At 34.3% G+C, this 21086-nt stretch overlaps 1 protein-coding gene across 4 annotated transcripts in view; it reads right to left on the bottom strand.

Moving 5' to 3' along the window:
• Cep162 (centrosomal protein 162) overlaps positions 1-21086 on the bottom strand; it is a 93039-nt gene that overhangs the window by 46174 nt on the left and 25779 nt on the right. For 3 of the 4 annotated variants that reach the window (XM_047558319.1, XM_047558321.1, XM_047558320.1), the window contains exons 8-16: positions 20052-20082; positions 19473-19589; positions 14765-14956; positions 14152-14233; positions 12471-12620; positions 6372-6651; positions 5267-5528; positions 962-1095; positions 255-482 (exon numbers count right to left, since the gene is read on the bottom strand). In XM_047558319.1, the coding sequence (XP_047414275.1) occupies positions 255-482; positions 962-1095; positions 5267-5528; positions 6372-6651; positions 12471-12620; positions 14152-14233; positions 14765-14956; positions 19473-19589; positions 20052-20082 (1476 nt within the window). The remainder of the gene's footprint in view (positions 1-254; positions 483-961; positions 1096-5266; positions 5529-6371; positions 6652-12470; positions 12621-14151; positions 14234-14764; positions 14957-19472; positions 19590-20051; positions 20083-21086) is intronic. The other variant, XM_047558322.1, reaches the window with a different exon arrangement.

Genomic DNA, 21086 nt, shown 5'->3' with positions numbered 1-21086 from the left:
GGTCACAATGAACTAATAGATTTGTTTTAAAAAGGACTGTTACAGAACAAAGTCAATTAAAATTTAGACCCCTCCCTACTGGGTTCAATTTACACTCTTGAAAGGAAGCACACGCTGCCACCATTTCCATATCTTATATAGCAAACGTAGCAATTGAACAGCACCAGGACTCAAGGATGACAGTGATTTAGCAAGGAGTTCAGGGTTTTTTTTTTTTTTCTCTCTTTAATAAATAAAAAGAAAAATAGGAGTACCTTGGCTTGAAGAATATAATTTTCTTGATTCAATTTGAAGAGCTCTTTTTCTTGCTCTCTCTTTAGTTCTTCCAACTTATTTTCTAGTTCTTTCTCTTTTTCTGAGAATGTGACTTTAATTTGCTCAATTAGGGCTTGCGCACCCCTCCATTTTTCTTCGGCTTCCTGAACTCTTTTAAGCATGAATAATTCTTTCTCCTTGTTTTCACCACAGTATCCTGAAGAATCCTTTTAAGGAAAAGCATTACTTCATTATAGTGTTTTTACATACAAAATTCAAACACTGGTGATTAGAAAAACAAGACACAAAGAAAAAAATGACATGGCTAATAATGTTCTATTAGAATATCACCAAGAAGGATTAGAATATCATTCCTGGGGCTGGGGAGATAGCTCAGCTGGTAGAGTGCTTGCCTCGCAAACACAAGGCCCTGAGTTGGATCCCCAGTATGGAAAAAAAAAAAAAAAAAAAAAAAAAAAAAAAAAAAAAAAGAATATCATTCCTGAAGGAAAAAAAATTTCACATATTTATTAATATTTTGTTAATTTTGTTTTTAATATATTAATTGTATATAATAATGGGATTCACTGGGATATTTCTGTACCTTTATATGGCATGCACTGATATGTTTTATTATTTATAATTTAGTTCTGAAACAATTTTAGAACCAAAAAATCATAAATTCAATGTAAAATTTAATACCTACAGTCTGAAACTGAACATAAGAATCAGCTGCTGTGTGATCTTCAGACTTATTAGGAGTGGTCAGGTGACTTTCACTTTTGGGAGTTGGTTTACTCAAAGTCGCAGGCTTGATGAGTTTTGTTCCAGATAAGATACCTAAATATTGCAAACAATGGATGAAAACACCACAAAATGTAACTCTGATGTGCATTCAGCAATTATGTAACAATAAATATGAAAACGGTGGGAACACTCAGACGAATGGAAAATCTCCAAACAGGCTGATGAACAACAGGGCAACACAGCTGTTTTCACTGATAATTGTGCTCAGAAGAACTGCCACCCTTAATCAACATTCTACTCAATGTGACACAGATGGTTAATCGACTCAATGCATCACATAGCAAATGGAGCTAAATAAATGTGAGGAGACTGAATTGGGATGACTTCAGGCTTTATTACTTTTAAATATATTATTCTTTGAAATATTCACAATAATAAGTAATAATTTCTAAATGATGAATTAAGGAGCAAACAAGAGTTGATAACATTATGAAGTATTTTAGTTCAGATTAATCGTGCCTTTAATAACAACATATAACAAGATATTACATTAGCAATAAAATAACAAACTGCATGGAGGACTTTATAATAGCTAACCCAAATTTGATTTTAAAAGCTTAATAATACTGTTTAATATCATAGTAACATATATCAAATCAGAAAAAAGTGATTAATGTATATTCTGATCCAACTTTCTGCCTTCAGGTTAACTTTTGAAAGCCCGAAGAGCAGAAATAATTCTAAGGCCAATATATTATTTAGCTAATAATCAACAACATTTAGGGGCAATATCTAGAAGCTATATTAAAATCCATATTCAAGTATTACAGGTCCTAAACATCCAATAAACATTATCTGATTGCCTTAGAGGTAAATAAAAAACTCAGAATTTACATTTTTATAATAATTTCTTCAAGGTGCTAATTTTTTAAATGTGCAGCTTACTTTTTCATTAAAATTATTACACGTGATTTGCCTCAGAAAGAGGCAGCTATGAACAGGTTGTTGTATTCACAGCTTTAGCCTGACAATCTTTTTAAACCAAAGGGACAGTTTGGATGTAATTAATATTGGAGGTTTGAAAATGAATCTGAGAGGGCTTGGAAGTCAAACAGGGATGTTCCCAGTAAGATGTGACTATAGAAATATCTCTTATTTTAGTTCATAAAAAATGTGAGTTTGGAACAGCCTGTGTACTGTAATTTAGACAGATAAGATAGGTATATTAACAGGTTAACTACATCAAGATCTATAATATTCAGTGGCTGAGAAGCTCATTGTTGATAGACTGATTTACTAGAGAATGGACCCAGGGGTACCACTAAGCTTTATCCCCAGACCTTCTTAATTATTGTTTTGAGTCAGGGTTTTGCTAAGTTCCTGAGGCTGGCCTCAAACTTTCAATCCTCCTGCCTCAGCCTCCTGAGTTGCTGGGATCAAAGGCATGTGCCAGCATGCCTGGCTTCTTATAGATTTAAGGACAACTCAGTCTAATATATTGTTTAAAGAGAATGTGTGAAGTGTGAGATCTTTAATTCTTATAAAATGTTTTGTCCATTTATCCATGTCTACCAGTTTCCTTCCTTCCTTCCATTTGTTGATTCATTCATTCATTCATTCACGATTCTTCTAAGACATACAGAATGAGAAGCACAGAATCATTTTCACCAAGCATGATACCAGTGGTTTCTCACTAAATTGTTGTGTCCTTCTTTCTACATTCCTGTATTTTTGAATTTTAAATAACGAGAAAGTTTTCCTTTCATGACAAAATTAATCTAAAAATAAAGACACAGGAGTTAAGAGTCAAGGAAAATATAGAATAAAAAGAGAAACAACCAGTGGCAGTTGCTGCTAATTGCCAATCCTCTCTTTCTCCCCATTAATAGAGACCTATTTTAATCCTAGGCAGTAGTGTGTTCAGTTAAACGTACATGACCCCTTAAACTATGCAACTGAGGGTGGCCACACCATCAGAGTTCTGGCCAAAAAGATGGAAGCAGAAGTTTCCTACATGGGGCTTTCAGGAAAGTGATTACTTTCCTGATTAAGAAGCTGACAATTTGACTGCCATCTACTTTTCACTCTACTTCACGGACAGGACCTGAAGGCTGAATAGCTATTTTGTAAGAATGAAGATAGGCTGCAATACTATGGATTCTGCAGTAGGAAAGAAAGGATCTAGTTTCCTGCGCGGCTGTGCCAGCTCTGAACTCACTGTACTCTTTATTACATGAAAATGAGAAGGATTTTATTTGGTTAAGCCCCATTATTTAGGCTTCTTTTTCATCTTAAATGATGCTATTCTAACTGCATTTTCAATACTTCTGTATATTAATCTCTCTCTCAGAGTCTGCTTCCTGGAGAACTCAACATGTGACAAATAGCAACTACTTCAAAAGAATAACAGTTCTAAGCAAAGTTAAAAGTGTAGCAGGCAATTCTTCAATAAAATTAAAAAAAAAATCCCAGTAGTTAATGAGAAAAAGTACTTTAGGATAACAACAATCATGGTCCACCATTATACTTTAATATATTTATTTTTATTTTGGTAGTCACTGTAAAACTTTGAAATATGGAAAAATAAGTGTATTACTTGACTTTACTCATAAAAAGTATTGTTGCACTCATCTATCATTCCCCTTCACTCACTGTGACATTACTTCTGTCTTCATTCTTAGGGATGTCAATATACTAATTGGTGAACTTTACAGTGCCTTAGCTTTCTGCTTTTTCAAGTTCAGCTACTTAATCCCATTGGCATAGTTCAAGTCTTTCTATTACCATTAATGAGACCACTTCCTAATCTGTTTTAGGAGTCTCTTGGACAACTACTTTATATCTTTTCTCTCCCATAACCTCCAATTCCTCTTTCCCATCTTCACTTCCATCTAATGATGTTTTCTGTTTCTCAGAGAAAACTGAAGCAATCAGAAGAAAGCATCCATATTCTCTCTCAACCACACAGATCCACTTACCAGCATATACTCTCCCTCCCTGTCTGCTTCCATAGTTCCCAGAAAGTAGGAACTACCCACGTACCTATCTAATGCCAATCCTTTCACTGTGCACCACTGGAATTCTTCTACTCAAGGACACTGCCTTGGCAATTATTCCCTCTCTCTACTGCCTTGTCAATTCTTTCTACTTAATCTTTCTTCATAGGATACGAACATACTATCGTCTCTCCCATTAAGAACAAAGCAAAGCAAAACAAAACAAAAAACTTCTCTTGATCACACCTTCCAAATCAGCAACTCTCCCACTTTTTTGGCTGCCTTTTATAAAGCAACTTTCCTATATGGTGCTCTCTTACCTGAAGCACTAATTCTACTCTTCCAAATCCCTCCTACTGCTATTTTGCCTTCCACCACTAGCTCCCCATGGAAACTGCTCTTCTACTATACTGAGGCTCACCTGCTTACTAAAATCAAAGGTCAACTTTGAGTCCTCACTTTTCTTTACCTGTCAGCAGTAAATGACAGAGAAGAGCCTTCTTAATATCCTCACTTGGTTTTCAGGATTTTCCATGTTGTCAGGTCTCCTCTAACCTCACTGTCTCCGTTCCAGGTTCCTCCTCTTCTGCCTGATATGTTAAGTTTAACATGCCTAATCCTCTGGCCTTGGTTTGCTCTTTTCCCTCTAGTTATCTTTTGGTAGTCTCAGTGAGTTTCTTGACTTATAAAACCATCTCTATTATTTTTTTGACAACTCCTAAATAATACCTACAGTCCACACTTCCCTCTTAAACTCCAGACTTTTATATCTGTTTCCTTGTCTCTGCTTCCATGTCAAATAGATATCTCAAAATTTATCATCTTAAAAACTAAACTGCTAGTCTTTTTTCTGCCCCAAATCTACTCTACTACAGAGTTCCGCATTCCAGAGGATAGTAACTCCATTACATCAGTTGCTTGGGCCCAAAACTTTAGCAACCCAAAAGTAGTCCTTCAGATTACTGGCTCTACCTTCTAAGTATATCCTTAATTCAACTACTTTTCATCACCTTCAGTGCCACTAGCCTGGGTCAAGCCCTGTAGCTTCCTGTATATTTATCTTTTGGAAAAGCAGTGAAGATCTTTAAGAATATTTCTCCCTGGGCTGGGGAGATAGCTCAGCTGGTAGAGTGCTTGCCTCACAAGTATAAGGCCCTGAGTTCGATCCCCAGTACCACAGAATATTTCTCCCCTAAGAAACAAGGAAAGTAAAATAATACAACATAGGCACAGAATTCTATTTTGAAAAGGACATACACTATTATTACCTTTTTTCCTAGCTTGATTTGAGGTAGGAATGGATCTCAAGTTTTTGCCTTTTGCAACATCCTTTGAAGTTTTCTTTTCAAAAGTAGAAAACATCTTGAGTGGTGAACTGGGTTTGCCATAGCCTGAGCTCCTAACTGATGCATATAATCCACTCTGGGTTTTTCTTTTAAGCAAAGGAGGTGCACTTCTGGCCTTCTTATATGGTACCTGTTTACCAGTTATAGCCCCTTCTTCTCCAGAACTGAGCTGAGATCTGAAAGTCTGTATAAAATGAACACAAACTCTTCAGTGTCTAATGAACTTCAACTACTGTTGTTAATGAAGATTTAACAGATGGCAGAACAACAGTAATTATCAAATAATACTGTTTGTAAAAAAAAAACTTAAAGTTCTCTAATTCCTCAGTTTTAGCATTTTAAAGCATATGTTCAAAGTTAGTATTAAAACAAAGTAATACAAATAAAGTGAAAAGAGCTTGCGTGAAAGCAACACATAGGATTACTAAAACGAACACAGAAGGAAGAACATATTTTGAAATGACATTTGAAAACATTTCTTTTCTCTAGACTCTTTAAGATGCTTTAAAATGTTATTAATATCTTGTCTTATTCCAAAAATAATTAGAGATGATTTATAACAAATACATAATTCAAAATTATAGAACACAAGTAGAATATCTGGACCATGGAAATTATAAAGCAGAAAAGATTAAAAAGAGACAAAAGAACAGTGAGGTTTAACTCCTATAAAATGACAACTTATCTAAGTGCAAACTATGGAAAGACTGAACAATGAGCATTCACTGATGAATAAACTTGATTTTCTTAAACTTCAAATTCTGGACTATATGTACTAAAAAAAAAGACACAAAAGTGTAAAGAATGGCTTAGAAAAGAAAACTAATATTATAATGGAATTTTTGAATTTGGGAAATGGCAGGTGGTGGTAATAAGTATCACCCCCAAGTACTCAGAATCTCTTATGGAGGTAAGTATGTGATCAATCCCGCTAGCTTAAATAGCCCATACTTATTTTTAGTATTTGCATACTTTATATAATTTCATTTTTCAATACAGTAAATCAATTTAGAATATAAACACTTACTTTGTTAGTTTTGTCATCCTGAGGTAATAACGAAGGATCAACAGATATTTTTTTCTTCAAAATATCAAGGTACATTTTATCAATGTGTTCTTCCATAGTAGTTACCATTGGACAGCTATTTTCCATACTCTCATTTGTTGTCTTTGGTAAAATCACATTCTCATTTTTGTTAAAATATTGGTTCGTGTGTCTTGGGTCTTGAGACATAATATTTGCATTCATCTTAAGGGGTAAAGAGCCAACATATTCAGCTTCTTTATTATCAGTCACTTTCTTTGAACTATAAGCAAAAACAGGATACAGAGAAAAAACTCCATGTAATACAATTCCTCAGGTATTAGTTATACACACACTATAAGTTGCTAATTATCCAAATTAAGCTACTAATGTTAAATACATTATTTACAATTCTGGTTAACAAAGGATACTCACATAGTATCACATAACTGTTTTTAATTTCAGATAATTTTAGTGCAGCAGGATAAAGTACTATGCAGTATAATATATAAGTGACTCTTAAAGAAAGGCCAAATCAAACAAGACAGATTGCTTTTGCTTAAGAAAAACATAATATAAATTTTAAAATGAACTTTTTGTAACGGATCTTTTGTTTATAACTTTTTATTAAGTCAACATGCATTTGAAGCAGAAAAAATATTTACACATTTCTGGAAGAAACTCAAGAAGTAATTATAATTTATGCCGAGGAGGCAGAGTATAAACACTAAGAACCATAAAATATGATCCTAATATGGGAAAATTTTAAGTAAAACAAAAATCACTAGGATTTTAAAATCACTTCTGTGGTTTAAACTACTTAAATGAAACAATTCGGATAATTAGCTATTAAAAATCTGGAAAGAGGGCATCCCTGCCTTGTTCCAGTTTTTAGGGGGAACGCTTTCAGTTTTTCACCATTTAGAATGATATTAGCCATGGGCTTAGCGTAGATGGCCTTTATAATGTTTAGGAATGTTCCCATTACCCCAATTTTTTCTAGTGTTTTGAGCATGAAGGGATGCTGTATTTTATCAAATGCTTTTTCTGCATCTATTGAAATAATCATGTGATTCTTAACTTTAAGTCTGTTGATATGGTGAATGACATTTATTGATTTCCGAATGTTGAACCAACCTTGCATCCCTGGGATAAAACCCACTTGATCGTGGTGCACTATCTTTTTAATATATATTTGTATGCGATTTGCTAAAATTTTGTTGAGAATTTTTGCATCAATGTTCATTAAGGATATTGGTCTGAAATTTTCTTTCCTTGATGTGTCTCTGTCTGGTTTAGGTATCAGGGTGATATTGGCTTCATAGAACGAGTTTGGTAGGGTTCCCTCCTCTTCTATTTCATGGAATAGTTTGAGGAGTATTGGAATGAGCTCTTCTTTAAAGGTTTTGTAGAACTCGGCTGAGAACCCATCTGGTCCTGGACTTTTCTTTGTTGGTAGGCTTTTGATGACCTCTTCTATTTCATTGCTTGAAATTGGTTTATTTAAGTTGTGTATGTCCTCCTCGTTCAGTTTAGGTAGTTCATATGTCTCTAGAAATTTGTTGATGTCTTCAAGGTTTTCTGTTTTGTTGGAGTATAGATTTTCGAAATAGCTTCTAATTATGTTTTGTATTTCACTCGTGTCTGTTGTGATGTTTCCTTGTTCATTCCGAATTTTAGTAATTTGAGTTTTCTCCCTCTTTCTCTTTGTTAGTGTGGCTAAGGGTTTATCAATTTTATTTATTTTTTCAAAGAACCAACTATTTATTTTATTAATTTTTCCGATTGTTTCTTTTGTTTCGATTTCGTTGATTTCGGCTCTGATTTTAACTATTTCCTGTCTTCTACTACTTTTGGTATTGGTCTGCTCTTCTTTTTCTAGTGCTTTGAGCTGTAGTGTTAAGTCGTTTATTTGTTGATTTCTACTTCTTTTTTGAATGCACCCCATGAAATAAATCTTCCTCTAAGTACTGCTTTCATAGTGTCCCAGAGATTTTGATATGATGTGTCTTTGTTCTCATTTACTTCTAAGAATTTTTTTATTTCCCTCCTGATGTCTTCTGTTATCCATTCATCATATAATAGTGTATTATTTAGTCTCCAGGTATTGGAGAAGTTTCTGTTTTTTATTCTGTCATTTATTTCTAATTTCAATCCATTATGATCTGATAGAGTACAAGGTAGTATCTCTATCTTCTTGTATTTACTAACAGTAGCTTTGTGGCATAAAATATGGTCTATTTTAGAGAAGGATCCATGTGCTGCTGAGAAGAAAGTGTATTCATTCTTTGTTGGATGGTATATTCTATATATGTCCGTTAAGTCTAAATTGCTGATTGTGTTGTTGAGATCTATAGTTTCTTTATTCAATTTTTGTTTGGACGATCTATCCAGTGGTGAGAGAGGTGTGTTAAAATCGCCTAGTATTATTGTGTTGTGGTCTATTTGATTTCTGGAATTGAGAAGGATTTGTTTGACGTACGTGGATGAGCCAATGTTCGGGGCATAGATATTTATGATTGTTATGTCTTGCTGATTTATGCTTCCCTTAAGCAGCATGTAATGTCCTTCTTTATTCACCGCTTCTATTCAACATCGTCCTTGAGACTCTAGCCAGAGCAATCAGACAAACCAAAGAAATTAAAGGGATACGAATAGGAAAAGAAGAACTCAAACTATCCCTGTTCGCTGATGACATGATTATATATTTAGAGGAACCTGGAAATTCCACCAGAAAACTTTTAGAACTCATAAGTGAATTCAGTAAAGTAGCAGGTTACAAGATCAATGCTCATAAATCCAATGCATTTTTATACATAAGTGATGAATCTTCAGAAAGAGAAATTAGGAAAACTACCCCATTCACAATAGCATCGAAAAAAATAAAATACTTGGGAATCAATCTCACAAAAGAGGTGAAAGACCTCTACAATGAGAACTACAGAACACTAAAGAAAGAAATTCAAGAAAACCTTAGAAGATGGAAAGATCTCCCATGTTCCTGGATAGGCAGAATTAATATCGTCAAAATGGCTATACTACCTAAAGTGCTATACAGATTCAATGCAATTCCAATTAAAATCCCAATGATGTACCTTGCAGAAATAGAGCAAGCAATTATGAAATTCATCTGGAAGAATAAAAAACCTAGAATAGCTAAAGCAATCCTCAGTAGCAAGAGCGAAGCAGGGGGTATTGCAATACCAGATCTTCAACTCTACTACAAAGCAATAGTAACAAAAACGGCATGGTATTGGTACCAAAATAGACAGGTAGATCAATGGTACAGAATAGAGGACATGGACACAAACCCAAATAAATACAATTTTCTCATACTAGACAAAGGTTCCAACAATATGCAATGGAGAAAAGATAGCCTCTTCAACAAATGGTGCTGGGAAAACTGGAAAACTATATGTAATAGAATGAAACTAAACCCCTATCTCTCACCCTACACAAAACTCAACTCAAAATGGATCAAGGACCTCGGAATCAGACCAGAGACCCTGCATCTTATAGAAGAAAAAGTAGGTCCAAATCTTCAACTTGTTGGCTCAGGATCAGATTTCCTTAACAGGACTCCCATAGCACAAGAAATAAAAGCAAGAATAAACAACTGGGATAGATTCAAACTAAAAAGCTTTCTCTCAGCAAAGGAAACTATCAGAAATGTGAAGAGAGAGCCTACAGAGTGGGAGAATATCTTTGCCAACCATACCTCAGATAGAGCGCTAATTTCCAGAATCTATAAAGAACTCAAAAAACTCTACACGAAGAATACAAATAATCCAATCAACAAATGGGCTAAGGAAATGAACAGACACTTCACAGAAGAAGATGTACAAGTAATCACCAGATATATGAAAAAATGTTCAACATCCCTAGTAATAAGGGAAATGCAAATCAAAACTACCCTAAGATTTCATCTCACCCCAATTAGAATGGCGATTATCAAGAATACAAGCAACAATAGGTGTTGGCGAGGATGTGGTGAAAAAGGAACACTCATACATTGCTGGTGGGGTTGCAAATTAGTGCAACCACTCTGGAAAGCAGTGTGGAGATTCCTCAGAAAGCTTGGAATGGAAACACCATTTGACCCAGCTATCCCACTCCTTGGCCTATACCCAAAGGACTTAAAATCAGCATACTACAGAGATACAGCCACATCAATGTTCATTGCTGCTCAATTCACCATAGCCAGATTGTGGAACCAACCTAGATGCCCTTCAGTTGATGAATGGATAAAGAAACTGTGGCATATTTATACAATGGAATATTACTCCGCAATGAAGAATGATAAAATTATGGCATTTGTAGGCAAATGGTCGAAATTGGAGAATATCATGCTAAGTGAGATAAGCCAATCTCAAAAAACTAAAGGACGAATGATCTCGCTGATAAGCGGATGAGGACATATAATGGGGGGTGGGACGGGCTAGCATTAGGTTTAGGGTTAGGTTTAGAGTTAGGCTAAGGAGAGCAGTAAGAATGAAGGAAAGAAGGACTGTGTAGAGGGAAAAGAGGGGTGGGAGGGGTGGGAGGGGTGGGAGGGGTGGGGGGGAGGGGAAAAATATAATAAACATCATTACCCTATGTAAACGTAAAAAAAAATAAATAAATAAAAAAAAAAAAAAAAAAAAATCTGGAAAACACACCTTAAGGAAATATACTAGATTTGGTTAAATGCTCCAAAAACATGAGAACTGTTATTCTCAAATTATTTAATCATAGTCAGTTAAGTCATTTAATTATATAATTAATGAAGTAAGATTCAAGAAAAGTTTAAGAGGCTACCATTTTCACTTTACATGGACTGGCTTCCTAGTAACTGCTAAACTTAAATAGTTGAAATAATCAGAATATATAATAGTGCTTTCTTCCTTCACAGCAGCAGAACCTGACTAGATGCTAATCAAGATTATTTTCCATTCTTGCTGGGTATTAACTAAACCATATTTCCTTGCCACTTGTCATCTAGAAGGGGCCATTCAGTACTTCTTGCTTTTGGAAGTGTGAATCCTAGGATGACAAGAGCTCAACACATTAGCTTAGTGGTCAGGTTGTGGGTGATAGGAAACCAATAGCAAAGTATGGAGATCTGTTTTACAGTGCAAATCATTTGCTAAATTGTCACCTACAACAGCTTATAAAGAAGACCATATACCTGCTTAACCTGGAGTACTAAGATAAATGGTTGGACAGAACAGTTGCTAAGTCCTGGCTACTACGGGTTCCCTTCAATAAGATATAAAAAACCAGATGAGCTCTGGATAGAATGGTCTGGTCTATAAGGAACAATATAAGGGATCAGACAAGAGTCTAGAAACTCAGGGCCCACTGGATTCACTATTTACGTCTAGACCCAAAGAATGACTCAGCATGGTCAAATGCTATGAGAAACAAGATTTTATGATACTTCTCAGTTAAAAAGAGTGAAATCAGTCCCTTGGCAATGAAGATGTCCACTTTACACTTAAGGTTCTATTTCCCCAAATATCCAAACAGCTGCAAATAACGAGGAAAAAACCAAACAAACAAACAAAAAGGAGAGGGTCAAGGAACCCAAGACATAAAGCAGATTTAAAACCTATGTCTAGCAAAGAATTTTAAGTTTGATTACAGCATATGGAACCAACTGGAATCAAATAGATCAGAAGGCTACTAAACTTTCTGAAGTCACACAATCCTGTTTGAAACAAAACAAAACAAAAAAGCAAAGTGTCAGCAACTGGGATCACCAAAATTACCTAAAGGCAGGAAGTGGATTGAGAAAGGAGTGTATTCCCCAAGATGGGTCCACGGTCCTCCTGAAAGCTACTTTGGTTGGGGTCAATGGTAATAACATACAAGGTGAATCCTCCAAAGAAGGGAACCAGGGGCTATACAAAACAATATATTTGTAAATATTTCTTTTGAAGACTAAAATAGCTTAATCAAGGAAAATCCCCATCCCCAAGGTGGGGGTCTTTTAAGGTCATTTCAGTGTTTTCAAAATTGCAACACTGGTTGCTATTGCTATACTTTCCCTCTCTGAATGGGAGTATCTGTTTTAGTTTCATCATTATATACTGGATGGGGATAAGGAAGCATATAACTTGCCTTTTTAATTCATCCATTGGTAGGCAAGGTGGAGTGACATCCAAACCTGATGGAGAGGACTGCACTTCACCTGGAAATCCTAGCCCTTCATATGGAGGCAGTCCTGAGTGGTACTTTGGGCTATCTGCTTTGGGGAGGAGATAAGTGTGTCTATGTATGAAGAATAATGAAATGGAAATTTTATTATTAGAAGGGTATATTATGGCAAGATAATTACTACACTAATTTGCTTTCCTCTCTAGGCACATAAGCAAACCACATTTCCCGATTCTCCTGCACTGTTTAGCTAGCTAGATGTGCTCATTTTTCCAAGAGAATGCAAGTTGAAGTACTGAGCCCTTCTGTGTTGAGGCTGTTAGAAGAAAATCATTCTCCTTCCCTATCAATTTGCTGGATGATGCCATGATAACACTAAGATGATAGAAAAAGCCTGGCTCACGAAAAGACTGTGTGGAGCAGAGCCCCACTGCAACCCCAAAGACACTACCTCCAAACAACAATGTTCACTGAGCAGTCTCCCCTTTAAAAATATAAACTAGCACTAAAGATAAGTGAAGCATACTATACCTAACAATGGATTTTAGTGTAAACTGAATGGATTTTAGTGTAAACTTCACTATATCATTTCCTCTCCACTGGTCAAATGTGGGAATAACAACCAGAAATCATTTCAAGTGGATTTATATGATGAGTAGAAGTACAAGAAGGGCTCAAAGTGTCTGTTGAAAACACAAATGAGCAAGTGACTAGATGACAGGCTCCTTCACAGAAATATTTCAAAAAGATCAAAGATCTGACAATACAAATGGTTAAATACACAGACTGCCTGTGTTCCCTGGTTACAATCATTTGAGCTTGGGTAATTATTTATTTTAACCTTGAAGCTCAGTTTTCTTGTCTGTGAAACAGGGATAGTAACGGACCATGCCCATGGGGCTGCTGAAGGATTAAATAATGTGTGGAAAGAACCCTGCATTGTACCTGTGCACAGTAAACATGAGAAACATGAGCTGTTGTCAACATCATCTGCTTCTTATGAGAGCTCCATGACTAAGTTTGGCTTAATTCAGATACATCATTTGAATGATGAGAAAAAAGATGCTTGTCCTATATGTTATGAGGATCATGTGACGTGGGATGTGACACTGTGCTTCATAAATGCAAGGTTACTGTAATGTGCTATTCTGTGTTGAAGAATGACATTGAGTCACACTTCTATTAAACCGTACTGGCGGCAAAGCACTTTTATGTAGCTGTTTTCTCCTGTGACCAGAGAAACACACCCTGTAAAATTATGGTTAGACTGTGACTAAGTCAAAACTTATTTATTGGTTTATAAAGAAGCAAATCTATAAAGAAGCATATTCTACTTAAAGTCGAAGACATTGTATTTTTCAGTGAAAAGTTTTAAGACAAACTAATGGTAGCGACTTTCTTAGCAGCGATTTGTCTTAGCACTAGAAGAATTTTGATAATTAACTGAATGAGAATAAATATAAAGAGAGCAGAGACTTACAGGTAGATACATATGAGCTAATATTAGCCATTTAATAATTCACTAGGAAAGAGTAAGTGGAAAAAATGACTGCAAAAGTTTCCAGTGACAAAGCAAAAAACAAATAACGCAAATAAAAACTCAACTAACCAATTTACCTGCACAATACATTCCAAAAACTCATACCTGACAGGTTGTAAATCAAGACCAGTTATCCCAAAGGAATCTATTCTGATAGGTTTCATCAGCTCCTCTACTGTGGGCAGATCTAAGAGGTGAAAAAGTTAAAAGGAGAAACCAAAAATTTTATGCCAATTACTGAATTTACATTTTCTCTAATGGACACAGTTAACAAAATGCACAATAAACCCAGCTTCTCACCACAAATTTTTTTGTACCAGAAAAGTTTCCTTTGATATTTGTCAAATATCAAAATCAAATATATATTTCTAATGTCAATATCAGATATATATTCATATTCACACATTTGCTAAGTATGTATTTAACTGATACCTATTAAAAATTTTAATATATGTACATTAAAAGAGTAAAAAATGTCAACTGAGTTTTAATTTGGTCAAAGCATATTAGAAGAGGAACTGAAATTTTATTGCTTGATTCTTTTTAGTTAAACCAATGATTGTGGATTTCATCTGGACAAACCCTTTAAGTTCAGAAACTGAAAAACATTAACTTCAGCAAGTTGTTATTTAAATTAATATATACTGGAAAATGTTTAGAGAGGGTCTCAAAGAATTGAAAATTCTATTCCTCCAACCAACCACCCATCAGCTTTTACCAGATTCAGTAGTAGAGATGTTTTTTGAAGACTCTTCATGTTCTTGAGAATGATCTTTCACTGAACTCTTGATATTTTCCTCTGTGTTACTCTCAATTCTTTGTTCTTCTGCATCTCCCAAAGAATGAGCTATATGACAGTAAGCCTGATGTAAGGCTTCAATGTCACTATTGCTCTGTCCATAAGAAAGACCTACAGATATAAATATAATTCCTAGGTATAATCACATCATAAATACATGGGGAATATAAAACACTACCACCATTTCTTAATCCAGTTAGGAATGTGAACAAGGCTGTAGGACAATGGCAACGTTATAAGAGCACAGTAAAGTAGAAACCTACATAATCATGGCTGTAGTCTACCAACATAAAAATGACAGCAGGCTCAATAACTGTATTTTAGCAACTTGAGACCTGTCCTGCATAGTAACTGTAAAGTCTGACCTCACTAGTTATTGCCTTCTCTTCCTATTATCCTTAACCAACCTATTTGCATTGGATAAAACTGTTCTTAAATTTCCCAAATAGGCACATTCTTTTGAAGGATTCTACCTTTGCTTTACTGCTACCATTCTCTCACTCTCTGCTGTCCTGAATCATATTGTAGTCTGCAGTTTTTTAAATTATAATTTACTCCTCTCACTCTGCAATCCACTATGTGTTCTGATAATTTGCTAAAATTGTTGTAATCCAAAGAAATTTCCTAATGGCCCAAACTATCTACCTTTACTGCTTTTCAACCTGTGAGACACTGGTTATTGTCCTTTTCCTGTTGATCATTTCTTCTTTCTTTCTTTGCCTTGGTCTGCCTACCAATCTGAGGGTTGCTTCTCCATTTCTTACATTTGGTGGCTTACCCTGGGGGTGTTTATCCTTAGCCCTCTTTTTTAACCTTCTACTTTTCTTTAACATGACTAATTCCATCAAGTCCCTTACAATTTTAACTATTACTCAAAAACTCAATGTCTTCCCAATCTATGTCTTTTGTCCTTTTCTCTTTTCTAAACATCAGATTCTTTACTAGACCCTTAGATTGTCAGATAAGTAAATCACATCTAACATAACATCAAATAAATTTATTATATCCTTCACCAAAACTTGTTCTATCAGTATTTAGTAATTTAGCCAATAAGATTATTATTTACTGTTACCCCAAATAGAAAACTTAAAGTCACTGTTCATTCTTCCTTCTCTAATAACCTCCTTCCATCAGCTAATAAAGATTCCATTAAAAACAACTTGAAGAAACTAAAGACAACAATGACGTCAGATATTTGAGTGTTTTCTTAATCATTTTTTACTTTCATTCCTAACAGAAATTCCAAAATCAAAGAATAAGTAATATAAGAATGGAAAAAAGTAAGAAAAATAGGGTGATTGGTCTTCTCTTCCCTTGCTATCCATGGTTAATTGTTTAAAAATAAAGTAAAATACACACGCACACCCGCCCCACCCCACCCCCACATCTATAGCCTTGTTTTCTTTTATATACACTTTAAACTGTATAGTGCACACCTATGAGGGGATATTTTCAACTCTAAACCCAGCAGCTGAGTGACACATACGAGTGTATAAGCATACCTTACAGGAAAGTTCTTTCTAGCTAAATCTTCAAGTTGCAAGGGCTATTTGGAGCAAATACAATAACAAGTATGCTTAAACTCAGAAAAAAGTGAAGGATACAGTTGGAACAGAATTAATAATAGTTAAGGGGCAGAGATTTTCTGAGAGGACATGAGGAAAAAGATCTTGCCTGTTAAGCTGAACTAACTTTCCTTCTAAACCACCAGTCAGACTCAGAGTAGCACTACTGAAGGAAAGAATTTTATGAAAAAAAGACACAAGGTAAAGTTTTCTGTCCTTTACAGAAATATTAGTTCACTTAAATATCTGCTGAATATTCAAAAAAGAAATGTCTTTGATAGTAAATAGCATAGAAGTACTGAATGTTTGCACCTAATTTAATAGGTGTGAGGAGTCAGCAGAGCTTCTAGGCTTTAAAGCAACAAAAGATCAAACATGCAGAAAAACCAATGATCTGAAACTAAGGAGAAGGGGGATAAAGACATATTAAGGTTTGCTCAAAAACAGTGGGAAAAGGTACTTTTCCCCTAAGTTGTTAATCAGTCATATCAAAATTTAATTCCATGAACATGCAAATTAACTTTTCTTCAGGCATTTTATGAAAAACAGGGCTTACTTACTACCCCTTAAATTAAAAAAAAAGAAAACTCTGTGCAATTATTTTATACATACTACAAGTCCAAAGTTTCCTATATTTTTCAATTTTAGAAATTTGAGAAGTGTTAAGTTCTCCTTTTCAGAGGAAAGGGCCTAGTCTCACGAGTCATAGTGTCACCCTGTGACACTACCCAGTCATGTAGCCACAGCACAAAATGGTACTTGCCTGGGAAACAAATGAAAGTAGGTGAAAGGCAAGATCTGGCTTGATGCTAGGAAAACCTCATTTTTATACTTTCTAACCTCTTAATACAAAAAGCACAAAGAATTTTACAAATGATATCACTAATAAAAGACGATCTTTAACAATGTTTTAATCAAACAGTCTACTTATCAGGAGAAACATGGTAAAACAAAATAAATAACCACCAAAATTATCAGTTTTTATACCAAGTTCAGATGCTTATTTGAAGACTTCTAACTGTACTTTTGATGGCAAATTTAATATTCCACAGCCAAAAAGTGCTTATACTATATCCTTCAAGTTCTTTATTATGGCTTGAATCAGTAGCAGAGAGTGATAAATAATAATAGTCATACAGTTGTCTTCTACTGCTTACTGAGTCTTAGCAATGTACTGTATATTATCTGTTGATATTATAAGACCCTGTTTTAAAGAAGAAACAGGTTTAGAGTAATTCATTGTCTGCTGTCACACAGCTAGTAAGTGGCAAGGCTAGGACTACGAATCCACGTCTAAATAAGAAATGCATGCTCTACTATCTTCTAGTAATTGAGTAATCAAAATATTTTAGTCAAGAACCCTTAAGAAATGAAATTTTAAAACTACAGCTTTATATACATTGGACCATCTTAGAATTTATGTTTTTAGCAATATATTTCTGATTTCCAATTTTTTTTCTTACAACATGCAATAGCAGTTTTCCTACTGTTAAAAAAATAATCAGTTTTTCAGGAAAAATCATGGGTTCCACATGTTTGGTTCATGTCCCACTTTATGTTTCAAAACTTAATCGTAATAACACCTAATCTGCCCACTCACAACACTTCCATAACTGTGATATTTTGAAGATGGTATATAATTGTAATATTTTTGAAAACTTTTGCCTTCTCTGGTTTTTAGGTATATCTTAAAATTTCTCTGGCCATTCTACACATATATGAACTTTCTATAATATGCTTCTGATTAGAAAAGTTGTAATTCTGTATTTAAAAAAAAAAGAATTTCTGTGAGCTTATTGAATACTGTACAAGTAGACTATCATCACATCTACTTGGCATGGCTACTTAAATTAGTAGTAGCAAGGCTGAGGGATATGTGCTCTGTACACACTTTCATTATAACAGAAGAGTCAGCTGGGCAACAAGTGAGTAACAGCCGTGAAGGAAAAACTCTGATTCGTAGAACGATGTCATTTTTTGACTTTTGTATTTATACTTGAAGAAGAAAGTGGATTAAACAAATACAGACAGTGATGACTTTTGGAAGTTCAGTAACTAGAAATAAGATATTTGACAGGACATAGTGGTCTGGGTCTTCTTTTGTTTTTTGATCTGGCTGCTGATTACATGGTGTATTTAGTGTTTAAAAAGTCATCAAGTTACACTATTATGATACATGAACTTTTCTACAAGTATTTTGTTCTTCAGTAATAAAATAAAAGTAAAATAAAAATAAAAAGCAAGCTGATATTTAAAGTTGGTTTGTGATTTCTACTGTTCTTTTTAACCAAGTGTCTAAATCAGTTGACTAGTATCCTGAGAGACTGTAAAACAAGGTGATTAAAAAGTTCCTATTTGCAACTATTTATGTGGTAAACCAAGAATATTTTATATAACAGAAACAACATATACACACAGTGGAAGACTGATGGTGCTATGAGAATATAACATTTATCAAAAGATCATTATTGTTTTCATGAATTTTATAGGTAAATGTTACCAATGTGTCCTTATATTCTTATATTGAGTGACAAAATATCATTTTGCTAGCTATAGATAGAGTTCTGTATGAGACTTCAACTGGAGATAAGAGTTTCACTGCTTGAAAATGTTTGAAAAGGCATTGTCTCAAAGATCTTTCAAGGTCAAAGCTTTAAGAAGGACTAGCTATATCCCAGAATTTTGTGATGTAACCTAGCTTTTTACTAAAGAGAGGAAACTGGAAAAGCACAATAAGGTGAAGGTTCCATATCTCCAGCATATGGCAAATTAAACCGAATACTCTGGAAGGGCACAGAATATTAATTAACATTCACCTATATATAGTACTACTCTTTGTTTCAACAGCATCATTCTTATTAAGTATTCATTTAACCATCCTCAACTTGATCCATCAGCATTGTGTCACATTAGCAAGTTCTGATTAAATTGTCCAATGATAGAAAACATAAGACTTACAGTTTTTATTGTCAATATGGTTATTTTACATGTTTCCCTAGAAATGAAGCCAGTTAGTCATAAAGTATTCCATATTTAGAGAATAACCAACTTTTTACTTTTACCTGTTCCTGTCATTTCATTTTCAGTCATTTCTGGTAGGGTCTTTGGCTTAGCTGTTGCTTTTTCTTGTTCATCAAGGTTTACTTCTTCAATAGACTCTAATGAATCAAGCAACACAACTAGAAGAATATAAAAAATATATATATAAGGAACACAGAAATGTGTGTGGTTCTTTGAAAAGATCTAATAAAGCTAATCATATGCATGAAACAAAATGCATAAGACAAAATAAAATGCATAAAAACAATGTTTATACATAAATGGTATATAATTTATACATATATATGTATAAATGTATATGCACAAGAGAGTAGGCTAACATCTACACACATATTTATGATTATACACAGGTATGATGTGCATTTATAAGTGGAAGGCAAAGGACCTAAGGAAAATAACAAAAAGGAAACATTCTCAAATGTAACACTGGATTTAAGATAGGCACATTATTAAGAAAAGCTATGAACTTTAATTTCTTAGAGATATTTAAAAACAAAGAGAAATTTTTCAGAATTATTTAAATGAAATTTTGAAAAGACTAATTTTTGGTCAACTAAAATATCTTAGTACACAATATTTACCATTAGCCAGCATACCGGTTTTCTCTTCTTCCTAATTTAAAGGATAAAAATGATTATATACTTTATGAAATCAAAAATTAGATAAAACAACTTCAATGCAAACAGTTATGAATGCGAAAACCAGTGCTTTACTCCACTAGGCAAGCATCAGAAACCACTTTCTAGGTTCCCTTCACCATTCTCATTCACTCATTATTTTCTAAGCCTACAGGAACTGCAGTTCTTTCAGAACTTCTAAAAATCTCTTCTAAATCTCGGCAATTACTAAAACTAATTTAGGCCTTAAAATGCATTACTTAAAATGTCTAGGTGTCCTGTGCTCATCTACCTTGCTCAAAAATTTCCATTTTTTTGAACATTAATATTACTTCAAAAAGAATCTGCAATGATAACATTACCAATTTTCCCTTATTGTTCAAAATTATAACCAAATATAACATACACTCCCTGTTTCATCTGTTCTGAAAGATAGAACCTTTAGAAAGCTAGGCCACCAAATAGCAAGAGAGATGAAGTTCTTCAATATTACAGGTTCCCTTAGAGTATGTTTTTTAATTAGTATCACCTTACTACCCATCTGGTTAGGCAGTGTGTAGGGTTCTCTCATAATAGCAGTGCTTTAATTTCTTCCTATTTTGATCCTACTCAGACAGCTCTTTATGAAGTTTCCATACTTAGGTTGACACATTTTTATGCACATTTTCTTGATACACTGTACTACTGTACCTTCTACTGACCTATTTTTTTCCCATAAAATACTGGAATGGCCCTATTTCAAATAGATCTGTTTAATTGGTAAGGGTACTCATCAGGCCATATCGATCTTTGTGTTATTCCTAAGGTTAGTTTGTTTTTTCCCTCAGAGTGAGTGACATAAGTTACTTGAGCTCAAATTTTCAAGTAAACTTAAAAGTAAGAGTATTTATGGATACCAAAAAGTATTTCTCTCTTCTAGAGAGTCTTTGGTTTTGTACATGTTCAAAACATCTAGTCCTAACACACAGTCCCCAAAGAGACTGTATCCAGAACAGGAAG

This window comes from Sciurus carolinensis, chromosome 7 (genome assembly GCF_902686445.1).
Source record: "Sciurus carolinensis chromosome 7, mSciCar1.2, whole genome shotgun sequence".
Taxonomy (NCBI): Eukaryota; Metazoa; Chordata; class Mammalia; order Rodentia; family Sciuridae; genus Sciurus; species Sciurus carolinensis.
This window is presented reverse-complemented; position numbering and strand designations above follow the sequence as displayed.